Below are 22,637 nucleotides of genomic sequence, written 5' to 3'. Positions count from 1 at the left end.
CCCGCCCCTTTTTCAACTGACTTTCTCCCGCTTTTTCTGGAATACTGGCAGGGGTAATTTTACATCTATATAGCCTCTAGGACTAGATATGATGTAGATTTGCCAGCCAAGGTGTCATATATTGCCCTCAGGGCGCCCCCCCCAGCGCCCTGCACCCATCAGTGACCGGAGTGTGAGGTGTACATGAGGAGCAATGGCTACCTTGGTGAAGACCGAAGTCTTCTGCCGCCGATTTTCCGGACTCTTCATGTTCCTGGCTCTGTAAGGGGGACGGCGGCGCGGCTCAGGGAACGAACACCAAGGTCGGGTCCTGCGGTCGATCCCTCTGGAGCTAATGGTGTCCAGTAGCATAAGAAGCCCAAACTACCACCTGTTAGGTAGGTTCGCTTCTTCTCCCCTTAGTCCCTCGCTGCAGTGAGTCTGTTGCCATCAGATCTCACTGTAAAATAAAAAACCTAAATATACTTTCTTTCTAGGAGCTCAGGAGAGCCCCTAGTGTGCATCCAGCTCAGCCGGGCACAAGAATCTAACTGAGGTCTGGAGGAGGGTCTTAGTGGGAGGAGCCAGTGCACACCAGGTAGTCCTAAAGCTTTCTTTAGTTGTGCCCAGTCTCCTGCGGAGCCGCTAATCCCCATGGTCCTTACGGAGTCCCAGCATCCACTTAGGACGTCAGAGAAATGCGGGAGTGGCTGGAGAAACGGAGGAGTGTCTGGGCGAACGCTGGATGTGTTTGTGACGTCAAACCAGGAACGACAAGCACTGAACTGATCGCACTGGAAGAGTAAGTCTCGAGCTACTCAGAAACTGCAAAGAAAAATCTTTTCGCAATATTGCGAATACTTCGTTCGCAATTCTACTAAGCTAAGATTCAGTCCCAGAGGGCGGCGGCTTAGCGTGTGCACTGCTGCGAAAAGCGGCTAGCGAGCGAACAACTCGGAATGAGGGCCAAAGTGCCACGATTCACAGGTCTAAATGGAGGGGCAATGTTAAAACAACATTTGCATCATATTAGCTCGTCCCCTCCCTATGGAACCGCGATTCCTGGTATTATCTCACCATCCTGCCAAAATGTTGGCAGCGTGCGGGATATCCGCCCATTCTTTCAGGGTTGCAGAGGACTACTCGAAAAACCGGGAGTCTCCTGCACTTTTTGGGGTTACTCTAGCCAAGAAAAATACACATAATGACCTAAATACACAGCAAGTAGACTATGGCCCACCTATGGTAGTGTTCTGTCGGAATTTTAAGTGTAAAACTGTAAAACTGTAATGAAATAATAATAATAATAATGGCATTAATTGTGCTTTCATCTACTGTAGATACAGTATAGAGGGGTACCAAGGGGGGGGGGGGCGAGCGAGTTCTAATTAATCTGGCCCAGGCATGCCCAGGGGACTCAACTCGGTGCACAATGCCGCTGGGCATAGTTTTCTTTTTTTTTTACCTGTTGTTGCCACGTCCCCAGCCTTTGGCCACTCCTCTCACAGCACCTGGGCCCACCATTGCTCTCTACGAACCTGACAATATAGTCATTTCATAAAACTTTAGCACCTTTAGATTAGAATGCTACGGTTGAAACATAAGCAGGAGGCATGGTTAGGGCATCTGCTAGCCAGACTGGAGCAGTATCAAAGGGAATTGGTCATTCTGCCCTTTATACTGTATGTAGTGGCTGCCATCCAGGCTGTGGGAAAGGGGGGTTTACTTTCTGGGCATCTGGAACCCCCCTCCCTGTGTTTGAATATAAAAGATTTCCAGTACCATGATTTGGGCACTGTAGAATTGATTCTGAGTCGCGCACAAACGCTAACACTGCAGTGCCTACTTGCGGTCGTCCAGCGGAGACTTTATACAAATGGCCTACATCCCAATGTGCAAGGACTGAGACACCCACTTTTACTGCCCGTGCGCGCTGTAATAGTAATTGGTGCGTTCTTATACGTCACCATCGGTTGCACCATCAGAAATTGTACCAACTTTATGGCAGAGACAATGTTTCTGCCTGAACACGCTTCCTTTTCTTGCTGTTGTACATCTGGGAATGCAGCCGCTTGGGGTGACACGCCTGCGACACTTCCATCAAACTCCCACAGAACGGGACACTTTTGCACGCACTACTAGCCACCTCTCAGTCACCGCCAGAAACGCCCATCACTTTTTCACCAAATTTCTGATACCATCTCAATCGATTGCAACAGCACCTTTGTGCGTGCACTCTGTAACGTCTGTGGTTTACATCGTATGCATACAATGTATCATATGAGATCCCAGCCATGCCTGGGGGATCTGATATCTCTATAGTGTCAGTACTTCCGATCTAGGGGCTCCGTTCCGATGCTCACAGGACAGAGCATCGGATCGGATCTGAAGTAAAACACATGCGATTTGCCAGTTTTCATCCGATTTATCGGTCCGAAACATCGGAATTGGATGAAATCGGGGCAAAATCGCACTAGTGTATGGGCAAACTCATATACAGTAACAGCACAATTGCAACAGTGAAAATAACATCCAACAGATGGTTTGTACACACTGAGATTTTTTCTTACGATTCTGACTGTATAGTCAAAATTAAGTGTGCTTGCAATACTGACTATGTGCCGACCTAGCCCCTGTCGCATAGTGATAATCGGGCATAGCCCGAATCTCACCGTGTGTATGGGCCAAGAGAATAATAACACATAGCAAAGTCTATTAGATAATAGATGCTGGCATTCAGACGCTGCTTCTACAAATCCCTGTTTTTGTCATTAGCCAGCTCTAACATCAAACGACTTCCCTTGGATACTCAAGGTTACATTGAGCCTCCTATATTTTTCCTATGTTTGGGTAATAAAGGGATATATTTGTATACATTGTATTGCAATGGTGGCAGTGTTCTCTTACACAGAGATATTGTTATTTTATTGTTACAAGTCACATTATTCCTATTCATTAGAAAAATTGGTCTTGACGTGCATTGGACAAGCATCCATAGTCATTAACAGCAGCCTCTGAATCCTGTCTAGAATATGTACGTATCTGTGGCATCTAACAGCTCAGGGTAAGGAGCTTTCCTCACCAAGCACCTCCTAAATGTCCTTTGTTAAAAGGTCTCACATCTGAAAAGTCATTTCAACTTACATGATTCACAGTCAGGATTAGTATATAAAGAGGCTGCTAAACATACAGGATCGATTGGATAGAAAGTAACTGGCTACGTTACCAGCGTATATATGATGCAGTCTGTCAAATTAAGGCTGTCATGTCTGCCGCGTACATGGTGTGAATAAAACACCAGCATTAAATCAATTATAAGATGATTAATGTTACTTCATAGTCTCAATGAGGTCAGAATGGTGTCTTTTGTCATTGGCACTGTATTTACTGAGGGTGCATCTATGTTACCCATGAGAACAATCATAGGGTCAGTTCTGTATTAGAAAGAAGAGATTTGTTTGCAAATGATACATGATTATGACCAGAGCCGGCCCTAACTAATATGATGCCCTAGGCAAGATTTTGGCTGGTTCCCCCTGGCACCGCCGCTAGTTCTGCAGGATATGCCTGGCATGAATCAGCTGGCAGCTCTGCTAACGTCGGGCGCCTTTTGTTTATGAAAATGCATCTTATTTGCATTACTTTGTGGCTAGGATGCACAAGCAGCTTCTGCTGATTAAAATTATATGCAGCATGCCTATATACTGTGTGCGACTGCGGCTGTATCTGCATACAAAATGCTACATTACAGTGATTTCCAGGAATACACTGCAACGTATGCAGATACAGCCGCAGTCACACACAGAATATAGGCATGCCGCATATCAGTTTAATCAGCAGGAGCTGCTGGTGCCCCTAAGCATTCCAAATGCCCTAGGCATTTGCCTAGTTTGCCTATGCCTAAGACCGGCTCTGATTATGACTAATCACAAATATTATAATCTCTTGAGGCCCAAAGGTCCCATCTTTGAGCAATGTTCCAAGGGGGTGATTCAGAGTTGATCGTAGCTGTGCTACGATCAGGCACACTGACATGCGGGGGGGCGCCCAGCACAGGGCTAGTCCGCTCTGCATGTCAGTCCCTGCCCCGTCGCAGAAGTACAAAAGGGTCGCACAGCGGCGATGCTTTTGTACTTCAGGAGTCGCTCCCAGCCAGTGCAGCTCCTTGTGCTGGCAGGAGCTACTCGTCACAGCCCAGGTCGCAGCGGCTGCGTTGCCCGGACCGCACCCACTATACGGCTGCTAAACGCCGCCAGCCCGCCCCCTCCCACCTCTGCCTGTCAATCAGGCAGAGGCGGTCGCTAGCCTAACACAGCCGTCGGTTGTCTGCCATGCCGGCGCATTCGTAGTTCAGGCCTGATCGCTGCTGTGCGAACATGAACAGCACCGATCAGGTCTGAATTAGCCCCCAAGTCCATGCCTAATAGCTATTAACGACCCCAATCGGCTTTTTCATGATGCAGTATTCAACCCAACCTGTGCGTGTAAGATTTAGGAATACAAAGTGGCTGATTCTGAGTGCAAAGCAAAATAGCAAGTAACTCTGTATGTGGAAAATCCCTGTTACACTGCAAGGAGTGGAAATGCATTGATTGATTGATTGATTGATTGATTAATTCGTTTTTTTTTTAGTTTGCATGCAGGAAGTGGCGTCACAAGCGGGGTGCGGGCCGCAGCCAGGTGTCACCCGCCAAGGGGTGACACCAAAATTTCAGCTCCTGCTCAGTGAAGAAGAAGGCACTGCAACCACAGCACTTTCCGGTGGCAGCCCGCATCTCCTGGACTTCAATGAAAACGAGGGCCGGGATGTGAAGCTACGCTTCCTCCCGTTAGGTCACGCCTCCTTTTTTTGCTGCGTGCGCATCCGCATCACATATTCTTAGGCGGGGTACACATCAGGCAATGCATCTAACAATATATCGTTGCGCTGCAGATCGGAATGATATATTGTCCATATCGTCTAGTGCACAGGTTCTCAAACTCGGTCCTCAGGACCCCACACGGTGCATGTTTTGCAGGTCTCCTCACAGAATCACAAGTGACATAATTAACTCCACCTGTGGACCTTTTAAAATGTGTCAGTGATTAATTAATACATCTGTGCACCTGCTGGGTTACCTGCAAAACATGCACTGTGTGGGGTCCTGAGGACCGAGTTTAAGAACCACTGGTCTAGTGTGTACCCTCATTCATGCATTCATGTGCGTCGTTAGTGGGGGCATCCCACCTGATATGCTGCACCCCAGAAAGACTAACTCTGCCGACAACAGCATGCCGTTCAGATTGTACAGTGTGTCTACGGACAACCAATATATATCTTTTCATTGGGTGTCAGATCGGCTGGGATACACATCATTCTGCTCAGGCTTTTAAACATTTATTTTGCTTTCAAAATATGCCTTCACTATTAGTTATGAATAAAACTTGCACCTGTCAGTATCAGCCACGCAGGGGCAAATGCAGGATTTCCAGAGATGGGTTTCCAACTGCAATCCACAGTACCCCACTCTGCGGAAAATTGGAGCAAGTGTGGGAGCAGTAGAAGATCCTAGTTCCGACCCTGGACATTAATGTACACATTGGGGTTTTTATACTCTGGATACTGTATGAAATACAGTATTAATACTTAGCATTATAGATGGTCTATAGTTTAGTCTGTATTAAACATATTTAACTAATGTGAATGCAATACGTGGTCAGTAAAAGGTTAAACACCCCATAATAAATACATATACAAACCATAGAACCAGTAGGAGACAGAGCTGCAATTTCTAATCACACATTCTTCCACCTCATAGTAAGGTTCCTTTCTCTTCTTGCTGGGATCTACTCTCTTGTCCACTGCACTGATTGAGGGTTCCTGACCTTGTGGCGCCCAGGGCGAAAGTTTCATGTGGCGCCCCCAAGTAAAAATAGAGCTGGTGCGCGCCGAAGGCGCACGCCCAAAAACAGGGGCGTGGCCAGTTATCCCCCTGTAGTTGTGCCCCCCCTGTAGTTGTGCCCCCAGTAGCTGTGCCCCCTGTAGTTGTGACCCCAGTAGTTGTGCCCCCAGTAGCTGTTCCCCCAGTAGTTGTGACCCCTGTAGCTGTGCCCCCAGTAGCAACGCTTACAAACACACACAATAAAAAAAAACAACAACTACACAATACGCTCCTGCTTCCGGGCCGCTGCTGCGCTGTCCTCTGTCTCTGGTCACCGGCTCCTCTCTATGGGAGAGACGTCATGACGTCTCTCCCATAGCAGCGCCGCACTGACACTAGAGGTCAATTATGACCTCTAGTGTCTGTCAGTGGAACCGGCTGCAGCGGGCACCCACACAGCCCCTGCTGCAATCGGGGAGAGGGGCGCGGGGATCGGGTGTGGTTCATCAAATCGACAGTGTCTAGGTCGACAATGCTTAGGTCGACCACTATAGGTCGACAGTCACTAGGTCGACATGGATGGAAGGTCGACAGGGTTTCTAGGTCGACATGTGCTAGGTCGACAGGTCTAAAGGTCGACATGAGGATTTTTTTTTTTTGTGTCGTTTTCTTCGTAGAGTGACCGGGATCCCAAATTAGTGCACCGCGTCCCCTCGCATGGCTCGCGAGCTTCGGGCATGGTGCCTTCGCTCCGCTACCGCTTCGCTCGGCACACTTTACCGTTCCAATTGCAGTCCACGTGGATCGTTAAGTATGAAAAAATTCAAATAAAGAAAAAAAATGTGAAAAACTCATGTCGACCTTTAGACCTGTCGACCTAGCACATGTCGACCTAGAAACCCTGTCGACCTTCCATCCATGTCGACCTAGTGACTGTCGACCTATAGTGGTCGACCTAAACATTGTCGACCTAGACACTGTCGATCTTCAGACCGGATCCCGCGGGGATCAGTAGCGGCTCTTGCCATGGCCGCGCCCTGTGCAAAAAGCCTGCTTGCCCGTGGCAAGAATCGCTACTGAAGATAAGCTATGCAAACTGGCATAGTGCCCATCTGTACCAGACCCATCACATCTGTACTAATGCAGAGCAAGCTCCGTGACCTGACGCTCCAAAGTTGCTTAGAAATATTAATGAGGGTCCAACACTTTTATTCCTACAAAAAGGAAAGTAATAATATTAACTGAACACAACCTACCATACAGGATCATTTATTAATCTACTTATATAGCGCCTATGTATTATGCAGCATTTTATAGAGATTATAGGGTTGATTGTGAGCTGGGGGAAAGGAAAAAATAGTAAGTAACTTTGTATCTTGGTAAAACCATGCTGCACTGCAAGGAGGGGCAGATATAAGCTAGAGGCATAGAATGTGACAGCAGATAAGAACCACCCACGGGCCACTGTGTCCCACAGTGAGAGGGAAGTTGTGAGACCCCCTGTCACTCGCTGCTCTACTTAGCAGAGCACTGGTAAATAGATGCTCTGCGGAGTGCTGAGCTTGCCCCCACAGTGACAGAAACAGGGGCGTGACTCGCGGTCATGGCATCATGCAAAGCCACCTTTTTAACTGAGGCCACACACCCTTTTTGGGTGTGCGCAGGACTCCCTGGTCCAGGATATTAATTGTTGGGAGGTATGTGATAGTACTTAGTCACATGGGCCCTCATTCCGAGTTGTTCGCTCGCTAGCTGCTTTTAGCAGCATTGCACACGCTAGGCCGCCGCCCTCTGGGAGTGTATCTTAGTTTAGCAGAATAGCGAACGAAAGATTAGCAGAATTGCTACTAAATAATTCCTTGCAGTTTCTGAGTAGCTCCAGACCTACTCCTAGACTGCGATCACCTCGGTCCGTTTAGTTCCTGGTTTGACGTCACAAACACGCCCTGCGTTCATCCAGCCAATCCCCCATTTCTCCAGACACTCCCGCGTTTTTCCCTGACACATCTGCGTTTTTTAGCACACTCCCGGAAAACGGTCAGTTACCACCCAGAAACGCCCCTTTCCTGTCAATCAGTCACCGATCAGCAGTGCAACTGAAAAGCGCCGCAGGATCCACAGCAAAACTGCTAAGTTTTCAGTTAAATAAATAAGCGCATGCGCCCTGCGTGCCTTGCGCATACGGGAGGGTGGCATCATCACTGCCCCATGGTGCCTGCTCCTGGCTAGCAGGGTGTCTGGGACGGCACCCTGCAGCCAGTATCGCATCCTGCAGTCTGTACAGCCAATTGGAGCATTCTCAGGACACTCCGGGCAGTACTGCACTTCCGGGTGTTGGCGGCCCCATCCCCTCTGCATGACATCATGATGTCATGCACTCAGGAGGCGGAGCCAGCACAGGCAGCCGCTGCATAGAAGTGACTCAGTGTGATTACAGGATCACAGGTTGCAAGCTCTTTCTGTTACAGCACATAGGACAAAAACAAGCCATATGACCATAGGTGTGCGCAGGGGGGGTGCCTGGTGCGCACAGGCACCCCCTAATGTCTGGCACCCCTGATCTCACATGCCTGATGCAGGGATCGCCGAGCAGGCTGATTAATGTCCCCTCTGCGCTGCACCCTGCAGGACTGCATTACTGACCGGACGCCTGGGTTAATCAAGGGTGCCACTGCCACCGGCTTTCAAATTCCCAGCTCCAGCTCCATGTACAAAAACAGTGTGATGTGACGTGATGACATCATGCTGCTCACACGCCCACCCACCACATACACACCTCTCTCCTTCTATTCTATGCCAACGCCAACCACTGATGAGGAGCAGTATGCAGCCAGCGTTGCTCTTAGGAAGACAAATTCAATACTGGCAGGCGGCCGGCAGCAGCATTGACACGTCACTCGTTTTTCCAGTAGCAGCAGTACTAGTCTGCGACTGTCAGTGTCAGTTTAGTTACTGACTTATAAGTAAGCTGCTGCAGCTTTCAGGGGAAAGAGAGGGGGAGCCAGACCAGGCTGAGGAGGAGCAGTGTAATTGCAGTGAGTGCCATCAGGGGTGTTTGGTGCACACCACAACATCTGACAACGTATCTGCTTTATTAGGATTGGTACAAAGGTGGATATTTTATATAGAGATGAGCGCCTGAAATTTTTCGGGTTTTGTGTTTTGGTTTTGGGTTCGGTTCCGCGGCCGTGTTTTGGGTTCGACCGCGTTTTGGCAAAACCTCACCGAATTTTTTTTGTCGGATTCGGGTGTGTTTTGGATTCGGGTGTTTTTTTCAAAAAACCCTAAAAAACAGATTAAATCATAGAATTTGGGGGTCATTTTGATACCATATTATTATTAACCTCAAAAACCATAATTTCCACTCATTTTCAGTCTATTCTGAATACCTCACACCTCACAATATTATTTTTAGTCCTAAAATTTGCACCGAGGTCGCTGGATGACTAAGCTAAGCGACCCTAGTGGCCGACACAAACACCTGGCCCATCTAGGAGTGGCACTGCAGTGTCACGCAGGATGGCCCTTCCAAAAAACACTCCCCAAACAGCACATGACGCAAAGAAAAAAAGAGGTGCAATGAGGTAGCTGTGTGACTAAGCTTAGCGACCCAAGTGCCCGACACAAACACCTGGCCCATCTAGGAGTGGCACTGCAGTGTCACACAGGATGTCCCTTCCAAAAAACCCTCCCCAAACAGCACATGACGCAAAGAAAAAAAGAGGCGCAATGAGGTAGCTGTGTGAGTAAGATTAGCGACCCTAGTGGCCGACACAAACACCGGGCCCATCTAGGAGTGGCACTGCAGTGTCACGCAGGATGTCCCTTCCAAAAAACCCTCCCCAAACAGCACATGACGCAAAGAAAAAGAAAAGAAAAAAGAGGTGCAAGATGGAATTGTCCTTGGGCCCTCCCACCCACCCTTATGTTGTATAAACAGGACATGCACACTTTAACCAACCCATCATTTCAGTGACAGGGTCTGCCACACGACTGTGACTGATATGACAGGTTGGTTTGGACCCCCACCAAAAAAGAAGCAATTAATCTCTCCTTGCACAAACTGGCTCTACAGAGGCAAGATGTCCACCTCATCATCATCCTCCGATATATCACCGTGTACATCCCCCTCCTCACAGATTATCAATTCGTCCCCACTGGAATCCACCATCTCAGCTCCCTGTGTACTTTGTGGAGGCAATTGCTGCTGGTCAATGTCTCCGCGGAGGAATTGATTATAATTCATTTTAATGAACATCATCTTCTCCACATTTTCTGGATGTAACCTCGTACGCCGATTGCTGACAAGGTGAGCGGCGGCACTAAACACTCTTTCGGAGTACACACTTGTGGGAGGGCTACTTAGGTAGAATAAAGCCAGTTTGTGCAAGGGCCTCCAAATTGCCTCTTTTTCCTGCCAGTATAAGTACGGACTGTGTGACGTGCCTACTTGGATGCGGTCACTCATATAATCCTCCACCATTCTTTCAATGTTGAGAGAATCATATGCAGTGACAGTAGACGACATGTCCGTAATCGTTGTCAGGTCCTTCAGTCCGGACCAGATGTCAGCATCAGCAGTCGCTCCAGACTGCCCTGCATCACCGCCAGCGGGTGGGCTCGGAATTCTGAGCCTTTTCCTCGCACCCCCAGTTGCGGGAGAATGTGAAGGAGGAGATGTTGACAGGTCGCGTTCCGCTTGACTTGACAATTTTGTCACCAGCAGGTCTTTGCACCCCAGCAGACTTGTGTCTGCCGGAAAGAGAGATCCAAGGTAGGTTTTAAATCTAGGATCGAGCACGGTGGCCAAAATGTAGTGCTCTGATTTCAACAGATTGACCACCCGTGAATCCTTGTTAAGCGAATTAAGGGCTGCATCCACAAGTCCCACATGCCTAGCGGAATCGCTCCCTTTTAGCTCCTTCTTCAATGCCTCCAGCTTCTTCTGCAAAAGCCTGATGAGGGGAATGACCTGACTCAGGCTGGCAGTGTCTGAACTGACTTCACGTGTGGCAAGTTCAAAGGGCATCAGAACCTTGCACAACGTTGAAATCATTCTCCACTGCACTTGAGACAGGTGCATTCCACCTCCTATATCGTGCTCAATTGTATAGGCTTGAATGGCCTTTTGCTGCTCCTCCAACCTCTGAAGCATATAGAGGGTTGAATTCCACCTCGTTACCACTTCTTGCTTCAGATGATGGCAGGGCAGGTTCAGTAGTTTTTGGTGGTGCTCCAGTCTTCTGTACGTGGTGCCTGTACGCCGAAAGTGTCCCGCAATTCTTCTGGCCACCGACAGCATCTCTTGCACGCCCCTGTCGTTTTTTAAAAAATTCTGCACCACCAAATTCAAGGTATGTGCAAAACATGGGACGTGCTGGAATTTGCCCATATTTAATGCACACACAATATTGCTGGCATTGTCCGATGCCACAAATCCACAGGAGAGTCCAATTGGGGTAAGCCATTCTGCGATGATCTTCCTCAGTTGCCGTAAGAGGTTTTCAGCTGTGTGCGTATTCTGGAAACCGGTGATACAAAGCGTAGCCTGCCTAGGAAAGAGTTGGCGTTTGCGAGATGCTGCTACTGGTGCCGCCGCTGCTGTTCTTGCGGCGGGAGTCCATACATCTACCCAGTGGGCTGTCACAGTCATATAGTCCTGACCCTGCCCTGCTCCACTTGTCCACATGTCCGTGGTTAAGTGGACATTGGGTACAACTGCATTTTTTAGGACACTGGTGAGTCTTTTTCTGACGTCCGTGTACATTCTCGGTATCGCCTGCCTACAGAAGTGGAACCTAGATGGTATTTGGTAACGGGGGCACACTGCCTCAATAAATTGTCTAGTTCCCTGTGAACTAACGGCGGATACCGGACGCACGTCTAACACCAACATAGTTGTCAAGGACTCAGTTATCCGCTTTGCAACAGGATGACTGCTGTGATATTTCATCTTCCTCGCAAAGGACTGTTGGACAGTCAATTGCTTACTGGAAGTAGTACAAGTGGGCTTACGACTTCCCCTCTGGGATGACCATCGACTCCCAGCAGCAACAACAGCAGCGCCAGCAGCAGTAGGCGTTACACGCAAGGATGCATCGGAGGAATCCCAGGCAGGAGAGGACTCGTCAGAATTGCCAGTGACATGGCCTGCAGGACTATTGGCATTCCTGGGGAAGGAGGAAATTGACACTGAGGGAGTTGGTGGGGTGGTTTGCGTGAGCTTGGTTACAAGAGGAAGGGATTTACTGGTCAGTGGACTGCTTCCGCTGTCGGCCCAAGTTTTTGAACTTGTCACTGACTTATTATGAATGCGCTGCAGGTGACGTATAAGGGAGGATGTTCCGAGGTGGTTAACGTCCTTACCCCTACTTATTACAGCTTGACAAAGGGAACACACGGCTTGACACCTGTTGTCCGCATTTCTGGTGAAATACTTCCACACCGAAGAGCTGATTTTTTGGGTATTTTCACCAGGCATGTCAACGGCCCTATTCCTCCCACGGACAACAGGTGTCTCCCCGGGTGCCTGACTTAAACAAACCACCTCACCATCAGAATCCTCCTGGTCAATTTCCTCCCCAGCGCCAGCAACACCCATATCCTCCTCATCCTGGTGTACTTCAACACTGACATCTTCAATCTGACTATCAGGAACTGGACTGCGGGTGCTCCTTCCAGCACTTGCAGGGGGCGTGCAAATGGTGGAAGGCGCATGCTCTTCACGTCCAGTGTTGGGAAGGTCAGGCATCGCAACCGACACAATTGGACTCTCCTTGTGGATTTGGGATTTCGAAGAACGCACAGTTCTTTGCGGTGCTACTGCTTTTGCCAGCTTGAGTCTTTTCATTTTTCTAGCGAGAGGCTGAGTGCCTCCATCCTCATGTGAAGCTGAACCACTAGCCATGAACATAGGCCAGGGCCTCAGCCGTTCCTTGCCACTCCGTGTGGTAAATGGCATATTGGCAAGTTTACGCTTCTCCTCCGACAATTTTATTTTAGGTTTTGGAGTCCTTTTTTTACTGATATGTTAGGGTCTCCTGCCCTGTGCTGCCACGTCGTCATGGCAACCGGGAGACAAGTGCTAGTGGAGTAACCTGAGCGCAGCTGATACTCCGGTTCGGGTCTTTTGCTGTGCAGTGGTTATAGGCTCTGTGCACGGCAGGGGATCCGGTGCTGGTTTTTGTGCTCACAGTCTGTGAGGTCTGAGTGGGGCGTGGACAGTACCTGCTTTATAAGGCCTCTTTTCAGGGTAAGCAGATGCTGCTGAATCTTTGTTGGTTAGTCAGTTCATGAACGTTAGCCAGTACTGTGTAGCTTTGTATTTGTTTGTTGCTTACTGCAAATAGGCCTGGGAATTTGGTATTACACTCTGCCAATCCAGACCTAGCAGTAAGACTGGAGTCAGTCGTTTAGCTTGCTGGGGTTCTGTTACTACTCTGTGAACTTAGCAAGTTTGCGGCTGTATTCTAAGACTTGCCTGTCTAATCCTGTCTCACTGTGCTAGGTGTCAGGGGTCAGTTTAGTGGCAGTAAGCTAAAACCTGTGCACTGCAAGTGAGAATTTGGATTGTGGAGATTCTCCTTGTGTCTATCATTCCATCTCTGACCAAGGAGTTTACTGCCACACCCGTTGGTAACCCTTTAGGGTTTTGCTGTTGCCCTTAGCAACAGCATTTCGGGTACTCTACGTATTAAAACACAACATCTTGCTTTTTCCATCTTAGCAGTTCTAATACAAGGGAGATACCCAGTTCCTTAGCCTCTGGGCTTCTCTGTTCACTTTGTGTGTATTTTGTTACCCTATCACCTTCTGTGTACGTTATGTCATATCCCCCAGTTTGTCTGTGAGTCCATCTGTTTTGCATAACAGTTCAAACACCAGTACATTCCTGCAGACACTGGAGTGCATAACAGTTCTGACACCAGTACTTTCCTGCTGGCACTGGTGTGCATAACATATTCAGCAGCCTAATACTCCTGTTGAAATTTTGTGGGAATATGGAGCATACCCCTCAAAATACGTTGCAACAGGTGGTCGATCAGGTGCAGGTCCTGACTCGACAATTTAATGATTTGTCCATTAAAATGCACACCTCCCAGGCTGCTGGCGGAGCTCCCGCAGCAGCAGCACCTGCTGGGGTTAAGGAGCCGAAAGTAAATCTCCCGGATCGTTTTTCTGGAGATCGCTCGCAGTTCTTTTGTTTCAAGGAGAGCTGCAAGCTATACTTCCGGCTTAGGCCTCAGTCTTCTGGGTCGGAGATTCAGCGGGTGGGCATAGTGATTTCCTTGCTACAAGGAGACCCACAGGTCTGGGCATATGGGTTGCAGCCTGATTGTCCGTCGCTTAAAAGTGTTGATGCTTTTTTTACGGCACTGGGCATGTTGTATGATGACCCTGACAAGACGGCCTCAGCCGAGGCTCAGATTTCGATCCTTAAGCAAGGGCGCAGGCCAGTTGAGGTTTACTGTACGGAGTTTCGGAGGTTGGCCCATGATACCCAGTGGAATGACCCAGCCCTGAGACACCAGTACCGAAGAGGTCTTTCTAACCAGATAAAGGACCAACTGGTACAATATCCCTTGCCTGATAGCTTGGATCAGCTCATGCAGTTATCCATCCGGGTGGATAGACGGCTGAGAGAGCGTAGGCTTGAAAGGGAGACTGAGATTTCCTTCCTTCCCAAGGGAACCTCAGACTCTGAGGAATTTTCTGAGGAGCCTATGCAGATTGGGGCTACCCGCCTCTCCTCGCGTGAGAAGACGCGGAGGAGACAGCAGGGGTTGTGTTTGTACTGTGGGAATAAAGGTCATGTGGTAGTATCATGCCCAGAAAAGCCGGAAAACTTCAGGGCCTGAGGGTGATGGGAAATATCCTGTCAGGCCAGAAGTCAGAATTTCCCAAGAAGACTTTTATCATTCCGGTGACCTTGAAGATCCTCGGTCAAACTGTCAAGACTGAGGCCTTTGTGGACAGTGGGGCCGACGGGGTTTTTATGGACCGCCAATTCGCCCTGAAACACTCTGTTCCCTTAGTACCCTTGGCATCGGAAATTGAGATTTGTGGGTTAAACGGGGAACCATTATCCCAAGGTAAAATTACCTCTTGCACTAGCCAGATTTCTTTGTTTATTGGAGCCACACACTCTGAAAAATTGTCCTTTTATGTGACTGTCTGTACTTTTGCCCCATTGGTGTTGGGGTTACCCTGGTTAAGGGCCCACAATCCTCAATTTGACTGGGTCTCTGGGGAGATTCTTAGTTGGGGTACTGATTGTTTCAGGAGTTGCTTGAGCCTTCCAGTCAGGCTCTCGCAGCTAAGTTTGCCAGGATTGCCAGGGTGTTATGCAGATTTTGCGGACGTGTTCTCCAAAAAAGTTGCAGAGGTACTACCTCCCCATCGCCCCTATGACTGTGCCATTGATTTGTTGCCAAATGCTAAGCTTCCCAAGAGCAGGTTGTACTCCCTGTCACGTCCTGAGACTCAGGCTATGGCAGAGTACATTCAGGAGAACTTGGCTAAGGGATTTATCAGACCTTCACAGTCTCCAGTTGGGTCGGGGTTCTTCTTCGTGGGTAAAAAGGACGGTTCGTTGCGACCCTGCATCGACTTCAGGGAATTGAACCGTATCACGATTAAAAACTCATACCCACTGCCTCTCATTTCGGTCTTGTTTGACCAGCTTCGTACTGCCACCATTTTTTCTAAGATTGACCTACGCGGTGCGTACAATCTAATCCGAATAAGAGAGGGGGATGAATGGAAGACTGCCTTTAATACCCACTCAGGGCATTATGAATATTTGGTGATGCCTTTTGGGCTCTGTAATGCCCCGGCAGTCTTCCAGGATTTCATGAATGATGTGCTCAGGGAATATTTGGATAGATTCTTAGTTGTATACTTAGATGACATCCTAATCTTCTCCCATTCCCTGGAGGAACATCGGAAGCATGTACGCTTAGTCCTCCAGAAACTCAGAGACCACCGGCTTGGGGCAAAGCTGGAGAAGTGCGAATTTGAAGTTCAGCAAATCGCATTTCTAGGATATATTATCTCCTCAGAAGGTTTCCAAATGGAGGGTTCCAAGGTACAGGCAGTCCTGGATTGGGTGCAGCCCACTAGTTTGAAGGCGCTTCAGCGTTTCCTGGGCTTTGCAAATTTTTATAGACGATTTATCGCTGGATTTTCGTCTATAGTGGCGCCCTTGGTGGCACTCACTAAGAAAGGGGCGGATGTTGCTCACTGGTCTTGTGAGGCTAAAGCGGCTTTTGCCCGTCTCAAAAGGGCATTTGTTTCGGCCAAGGTGCTGCGACACCCAGATCCAGAGCGTCCTTTTGTGGTGGAGGTGGATGCCTCTGAGATGGGTATTGGGGCAGTGCTTTCTCAGATGGGAGTGTCTGATAATCGCCTTCATCCCTGTGCTTACTTTTCCCGTAAATTTTCGCCTGCCGAGATGAATTATGACGTGGGTAACCGGGAATTGTTGGCTATTAAGGATGCACTCGAGGAGTGGAGACACTGGCTTGAGGGGGCTAAGTTTGTGGTCTCAATTCTCACTGACCATAAGAATCTGGCATATTTAGAGTCAGCGAAGCGTCTCAATGCCAGGCAGGCACGATGGGCTTTGTTTTTTGCTCGCTTTAATTTTTTGATAACATATCGCCCTGGGTCAAAAAACATCAAGGCTGATGCGCTCTCGCGGAGTTTTGCTCCAATCCAGGAGACCACCGAGGAGCCGTTGCCCATTGTTTCCCCATCATGTATTAAAGTGGGCATTACCCAGGACCTCTTATCATTAGTCCTTAGAGCACAGGAGCAGGCTCCTCCAGACCTTCCGGTAGGTCTTTTGTTTGTGCCTCCTAGGTTAAGACAGCGAGTGTTCCTGGAATTCCATGCCAAGAAGTCGGCAGGTCACCCGGGTATTGCCAGAACTCGGGAGTTGCTATCTAGGGCGGTGTGGTGGCCCTCGGTGGCTAAGGATGTGGATCAGTGGGTTCGGGCATGTGACATCTGTGCCCGAAATAAGACTCCTAGAGGGGTTCCTGTTGGCCCATTACATCCACTCTCTATCCCATCTAAGCCATGGACCCACATTTCAATGGATTTTGTGGTGGACTTGCCCAAATCCTCGGGGATGACAGCCATCTGGGTTGTCGTTGACAGGTTTTCGAAGATGGCGCACTTCGTTCCACTGGTTGGGCTGCCATCAGCCAGACGCCTGTCTGAATTATTTATGCTGCATGTTGTGCGTCTCCACGGGTTGCCACTTGATGTGGTCTCTGACCGCGGATCCCAGTTTGTGGCCAAATTCTGGAGGGCATTTTGTTCCGATCTCCAGATTTCTGTCAGCTTGTCGTCAGGCTACCATCCGCAGTCTAATGGGCAGACTGAAAGGGTGAACCAGTCCTTGGAGCAGTTCCTCAGGTGTTATGTCTCCAAGTGTCAGACTGACTGGGTTGCTCATCTGTCCATGGCGGAGTTTGCCTATAACAACGCGGCTCACTCTGCTACAGGGATCTCTCCCTTCCTTTGTGTGTATGGGCATCATCCTAAGGCCAATTCTTTTGACCCCGTGTACTCCACGCCTGGTGGTTCCTCTGTGGTTTCGGTCCTTAGAGGTATTTGGCAGAAAGTGAAGAAAGCCCTTGTGTCTGTGTCATTAGTGACCAAAAGGGTTTTTGATAAGCGGAAAAGACCCTGCAGCTTCAAATTAGGAGACTTCGTCTGGTTGTCTACCAAGAATTTGAAGTTGAGACAGCCATCTCATAAGTTAGGGCCCCGGTTCATCGGCCCTTATAAGATCACCAGGGTTATCAATCCGGTGGCATTTCAGTTAGATCTGCCCCGTTCTTTGGGTATCAATAAAACATTTCATTGTTCCCTTTTAAAACGGGCGATTAGTAATCCTTCTACCAGTGGAAGACCTTCCCCTCTTCTGATACGTGGCCAGAGGGAGTTTGTTGTTGAAAGGATTCTTGACTCCAAGGTGGTTCGGGGTCGGCTGTCATTTTTGGTGCACTGGAAGGGGTATGGCCCGGAGGAGCGGTCGTGGGTGCGCAGTTGTGATCTTCATGCCCCCAGACTGATACGCTCTTTCTTCTCGCAGTTCCCCGATAAACCCGGTGGTAGGGGTTCTTTGACCCCTCGTCAGAGGGGGGGTACTGTTAGGGTCTCCTGCCCTGTGCTGCCACGTCGTCATGGCAACCGGGAGACAAGTGCTAGTGGAGTAACCTGAGCGCAGCTGATACTCCGGTTCGGGTCTTTTGCTGTGCAGTGGTTATAGGCTCTGTGCACGGCAGGGGATCCGGTGCTGGTTTTTGTGCTCACAGTCTGTGAGGTCTGAGTGGGGCGTGGACAGCACCTGCTTTATAAGGCCTCTTTTCAGGGTAAGCAGATGCTGCTGAATCTTTGTTGGTTAGTCAGTTCATGAACGTTAGCCAGTACTGTGTAGCTTTGTATTTGTTTGTTGCTTACTGCAAATAGGCCTGGGAATTTGGTATTACACTCTGCCAATCCAGACCTAGCAGTAAGACTGGAGTCAGTCGTTTAGCTTGCTGGGGTTCTGTTACTACTCTGTGAACTTAGCAAGTTTGCGGCTGTATTCTAAGACTTGCCTGTCTAATCCTGTCTCACTGTGCTAGGTGTCAGGGGTCAGTTTAGTGGCAGTAAGCTAAAACCTGTGCACTGCAAGTGAGAATTTGGATTGTGGAGATTCTCCTTGTGTCTATCATTCCATCTCTGACCAAGGAGTTTACTGCCACACCCGTTGGTAACCCTTTAGGGTTTTGCTGTTGCCCTTAGCAACAGCATTTCGGGTACTCTACGTATTAAAACACAACATCTTGCTTTTTCCATCTTAGCAGTTCTAATACAAGGGAGATACCCAGTTCCTTAGCCTCTGGGCTTCTCTGTTCACTTTGTGTGTATTTTGTTACCCTATCACCTTCTGTGTACGTTATGTCATATCCCCCAGTTTGTCTGTGAGTCCATCTGTTTTGCATAACAGTTCAAACACCAGTACATTCCTGCAGACACTGGAGTGCATAACAGTTCTGACACCAGTACTTTCCTGCTGGCACTGGTGTGCATAACATGATATTTGGTGTTTTGGATTTGACATGCTCTGTACTATGACATTGGGCATCGGCCTTGGCAGACGACGTTGCTGGCATTTCATCGTCTCGGCCATGACTAGTGGCAGCAGCTTCAGCACGAGGTGGAAGTGGATCTTGATCTTTCCCTAATTTTGGAACCTCAACATTTTTGTTCTCCATATTTTAATAGGCACAACTAAAAGGCACCTCAGGTAAACAATGGAGATGGATGGATACTAGTATACAATTATGGATGGACTGCCGAGTTCCGACACAGAGGTAGCTACAGCCGTGGACTACCGTACTGTACTGTGTCTGCTGCTAATATAGACTGGTTGATAAAGAGATGTAGTAGTAGTATGTATGTATAAAGAAGAAAGAAAAAAAAACCACGGGTAGGTGGTATACAATTATGGACGGACTGCCGAGTGCCGACACAGAGGTAGCTACAGCCGTGGACTACCGTACTGTACTGTGTCTGCTGCTAATATAGACTGGTTGATAAAGAGATGTAGTAGTAGTATGTATGTATAAAGAAGAAAGAAAAAAAAACCACGGGTAGGTGGTATACAATTATGGACGGACTGCCCAGTGCCGACACAGAGGTAGCTACAGCCGTGGACTACCGTACTGTACTGTGTCTGCTGCTAATATAGACTGGTTGATAAAGAGATGTAGTAGTAGTATGTATGTATAAAGAAGAAAGAAAAAAAAACCACGGGTAGGTGGTATACAATTATGGACGGACTGCCCAGTGCCGACACAGAGGTAGCTACAGCCGTGGACTACCGTACTGTACTGTGTCTGCTGCTAATATAGACTGGTTGATAAAGAGATGTAGTAGTAGTAGTATGTATGTATAAAGAAGAAAGAAAAAAAAACCACGGGTAGGTGGTATACAATTATGGACGGACTGCCCAGTGCCGACACAGAGGTAGCTACAGCCGTGGACTACCGTACTGTACTGTGTCTGCTGCTAATATAGACTGGTTGATAAAGAGATGTAGTAGTAGTAGTATGTATGTATAAAGAAGAAAGAAAAAAAAACCACGGGTAGGTGGTATACAATTATGGACGGACTGCCCAGTGCCGACACAGAGGTAGCTACAGCCGTGGACTACCGTACTGTACTGTGTCTGCTGCTAATATAGACTGGTTGATAAAGAGATGTAGTAGTAGTATGTATGTATAAAGAAGAAAGAAAAAAAAACCACGGGTAGGTGGTATACAATTATGGACGGACTGCCGAGTGCCGACACAGAGGTAGCTACAGCCGTGAACTACCGTACTGTGTCTGCTGCGACTGGATGATAAATAATGATATAAAAAATATATATATATCACTACTGCAGCCGGACAGGTATATATTATATAATGACGGACCTGCTGGTCACTGTCTGTCAGCAGAATGAGTTTTTTATAGAATAACAAAAAAAAACACCACACAAGTGAAGTCACACGACGAGTGTTTAACTTTTTCAGGCAATCACAATATAGTATACTATACTACTAACTATACTGGTGGTCAGTGTGGTCAGGTGGTCACTGGTCAGTCACACTGGCAGTGGCACTCCTGCAGCAAAAGTGTGCACTGTTTAATTTTAATAATAATATGTACTCCTGGCTCCTGCTATAACCTATAACTGGCACTGCAGTGCTCCCCAGTCTCCCCCACAATTATAAGATGTGTGAGCTGAGCACAGTCAGATACGAGTGTTTAACTTTTTCAGGCAATCACAATATAGTATACTATACTACTAACTATACTGGTGGTCAGTGTGGTCAGGTCACTGGTCAGTCACACTGGCAGTGGCACTCCTGCAGCAAAAGTGTGCACTGTTTAATTTTAATAATAATATGTACTCCTGGCTCCTGCTATAACCTATAACTGGCACTGCAGTGCTCCCCAGTCTCCCCCACAATTATAAGATGTGTGAGCTGAGCACAGTCAGATATATACATAGATGATGCAGCACACTGGGCTGAGCAGTGCACACAGATATGGTATGTGACTGAGTCACTGTATCGTTTTTTTCAGGCAGAGAACGGATATATTAAATAAAACTGCACTGTCTGGTGGTCACTGTGGTCAGTCACTAGTAAACTCTGCACTCTCTACAGTTCTACAGTACTCCTAAGCTCCAGTAAATCAGGTCAATCTCTCTCTCTCTCTCTTCTAATCTAAATGGAGAGGACGCCAGCCACGTCCTCTCCCTATCAATCTCAATGCACGTGTGAAAATGGCGGCGACGCGCGGCTCCTTATATAGAATCCGAGTCTCGCGAGAATCCGACAGCGTCATGATGACGTTCGGGCGCGCTCTGGTTAACCGAGCAAGGCGGGAAGATCCGAGTCGCTCGGACCCGTGAAAAAAAACATGAAGTTCGTGCGGGTTCGGATTCAGAGAAACCGAACCCGCTCATCTCTAATTTTATATGCGTTGACCATCAATAGATGGTGCTAGACACACGCCCAAAAGGCGGTGCTAGACACACCCCTCCGACGATGCACCCCCTAATAAAATGTGCTGCGCACGCCAGTGCATATGACCTAGTAGTCACCCCACATGATGTAACATCAGCCAGAGGCGTCACATGCATAAGGGAAGGAGGACATTTGTATCTGATACCTAAGACAGCCCACAACTGGGTTGAAAATTAAAATTCCAAGAATTTATCTCCAATTTTTTTAAAATGTATCAGGTGACAATAATTATGTGACATTACTGTATGTGAGAATGTGCCATAGTTGAGGTAATTAGAAAAAAATCAGCCACGTACCAAGGTGTTGCTGTCATTGTGCAAATCCATCTTGCCAGCAAAAGGTCCCCAGGTCGTACCAATCGGCAGCTGTTGTCGGCTCTGGACCCTGCGCTCTCCGTCCTTCTGTAGCACTTCCAACTCTCCTGCGCAGACACAAAATGAGACACGTGCTCAGCACTCACTCGTTCCTCAACAACAGTCACATCCCTGGCTGTCTGTCTTACAAGGAACATAACTTACAAAGCAATTGGCAAAACTTGTGTCTACATTACAGGAATTGAATTAATCAAATTATATATTTTAGAACTTTTAAAGTCAATCAATGTTTTTTTTTGTTTGTTTTTACACCAAGTTAACTCTGATTCTTATAATATTATGTCTATATATAAACTGTATATCACTAGAAGTCAGAAATTCTCAGACATTGAAAATGTGCTAGAACTTTAAGATCAGAATCTTCTATCTCTTATGTGTCCCCACAGTTAGTAACGTTTACTGATTCTTGATTCAGATGGAGCAGACATTTGTGATGTGTTATTGTGAGAATGTCACCACGCGTCACAGAAAATACTCTTTCACTTCAAAGGATAACACAGACCTATCTAACAGGTGAGCCAATGAAGTGATATGCGGCAACAAAACCTACTTCATCTGTAACTTGGGCTCTTTTGACTCAGGTACATATTATCTATCCCTTAGGACAGGGGTGGGGAACCTTTTTTCTACCGAGGGCCATTTGGATATGTATAAAAATCCTTCGGGGGCCATACAAAAATTCTCAATTTAAAAAATTACCCTGCCCCCCAGTAGGTCTGTCCCTTAGAGGTACTGTGTGTGCGCGCGCGCGCCAAAAAAATGGGTGTGGCCAGTTAAAATGGGACGTGATACACATATGCCCCCAATAGTGCAGTGCCAGATCCACAATTGCCCCCACAGTGCAA

At 47.9% G+C, this 22,637-nt stretch overlaps 1 protein-coding gene across 1 annotated transcript in view; it reads right to left on the bottom strand.

The window, feature by feature from the left end:
- Nucleotides 1–22,637, bottom strand: part of ZFPM2 (zinc finger protein, FOG family member 2) — a 540,421-nt gene that overhangs the window by 263,494 nt on the left and 254,290 nt on the right. The window contains exon 4 of the mRNA XM_063924309.1: nt 21,715–21,839. Coding sequence (XP_063780379.1) covers nt 21,715–21,839 — 125 coding nt within the window. The remainder of the gene's footprint in view (nt 1–21,714; nt 21,840–22,637) is intronic.

This window comes from Pseudophryne corroboree, chromosome 5 (genome assembly GCF_028390025.1).
Source record: "Pseudophryne corroboree isolate aPseCor3 chromosome 5, aPseCor3.hap2, whole genome shotgun sequence".
Lineage (NCBI taxonomy): Eukaryota > Metazoa > Chordata > Amphibia > Anura > Myobatrachidae > Pseudophryne > Pseudophryne corroboree.
This window is presented reverse-complemented; position numbering and strand designations above follow the sequence as displayed.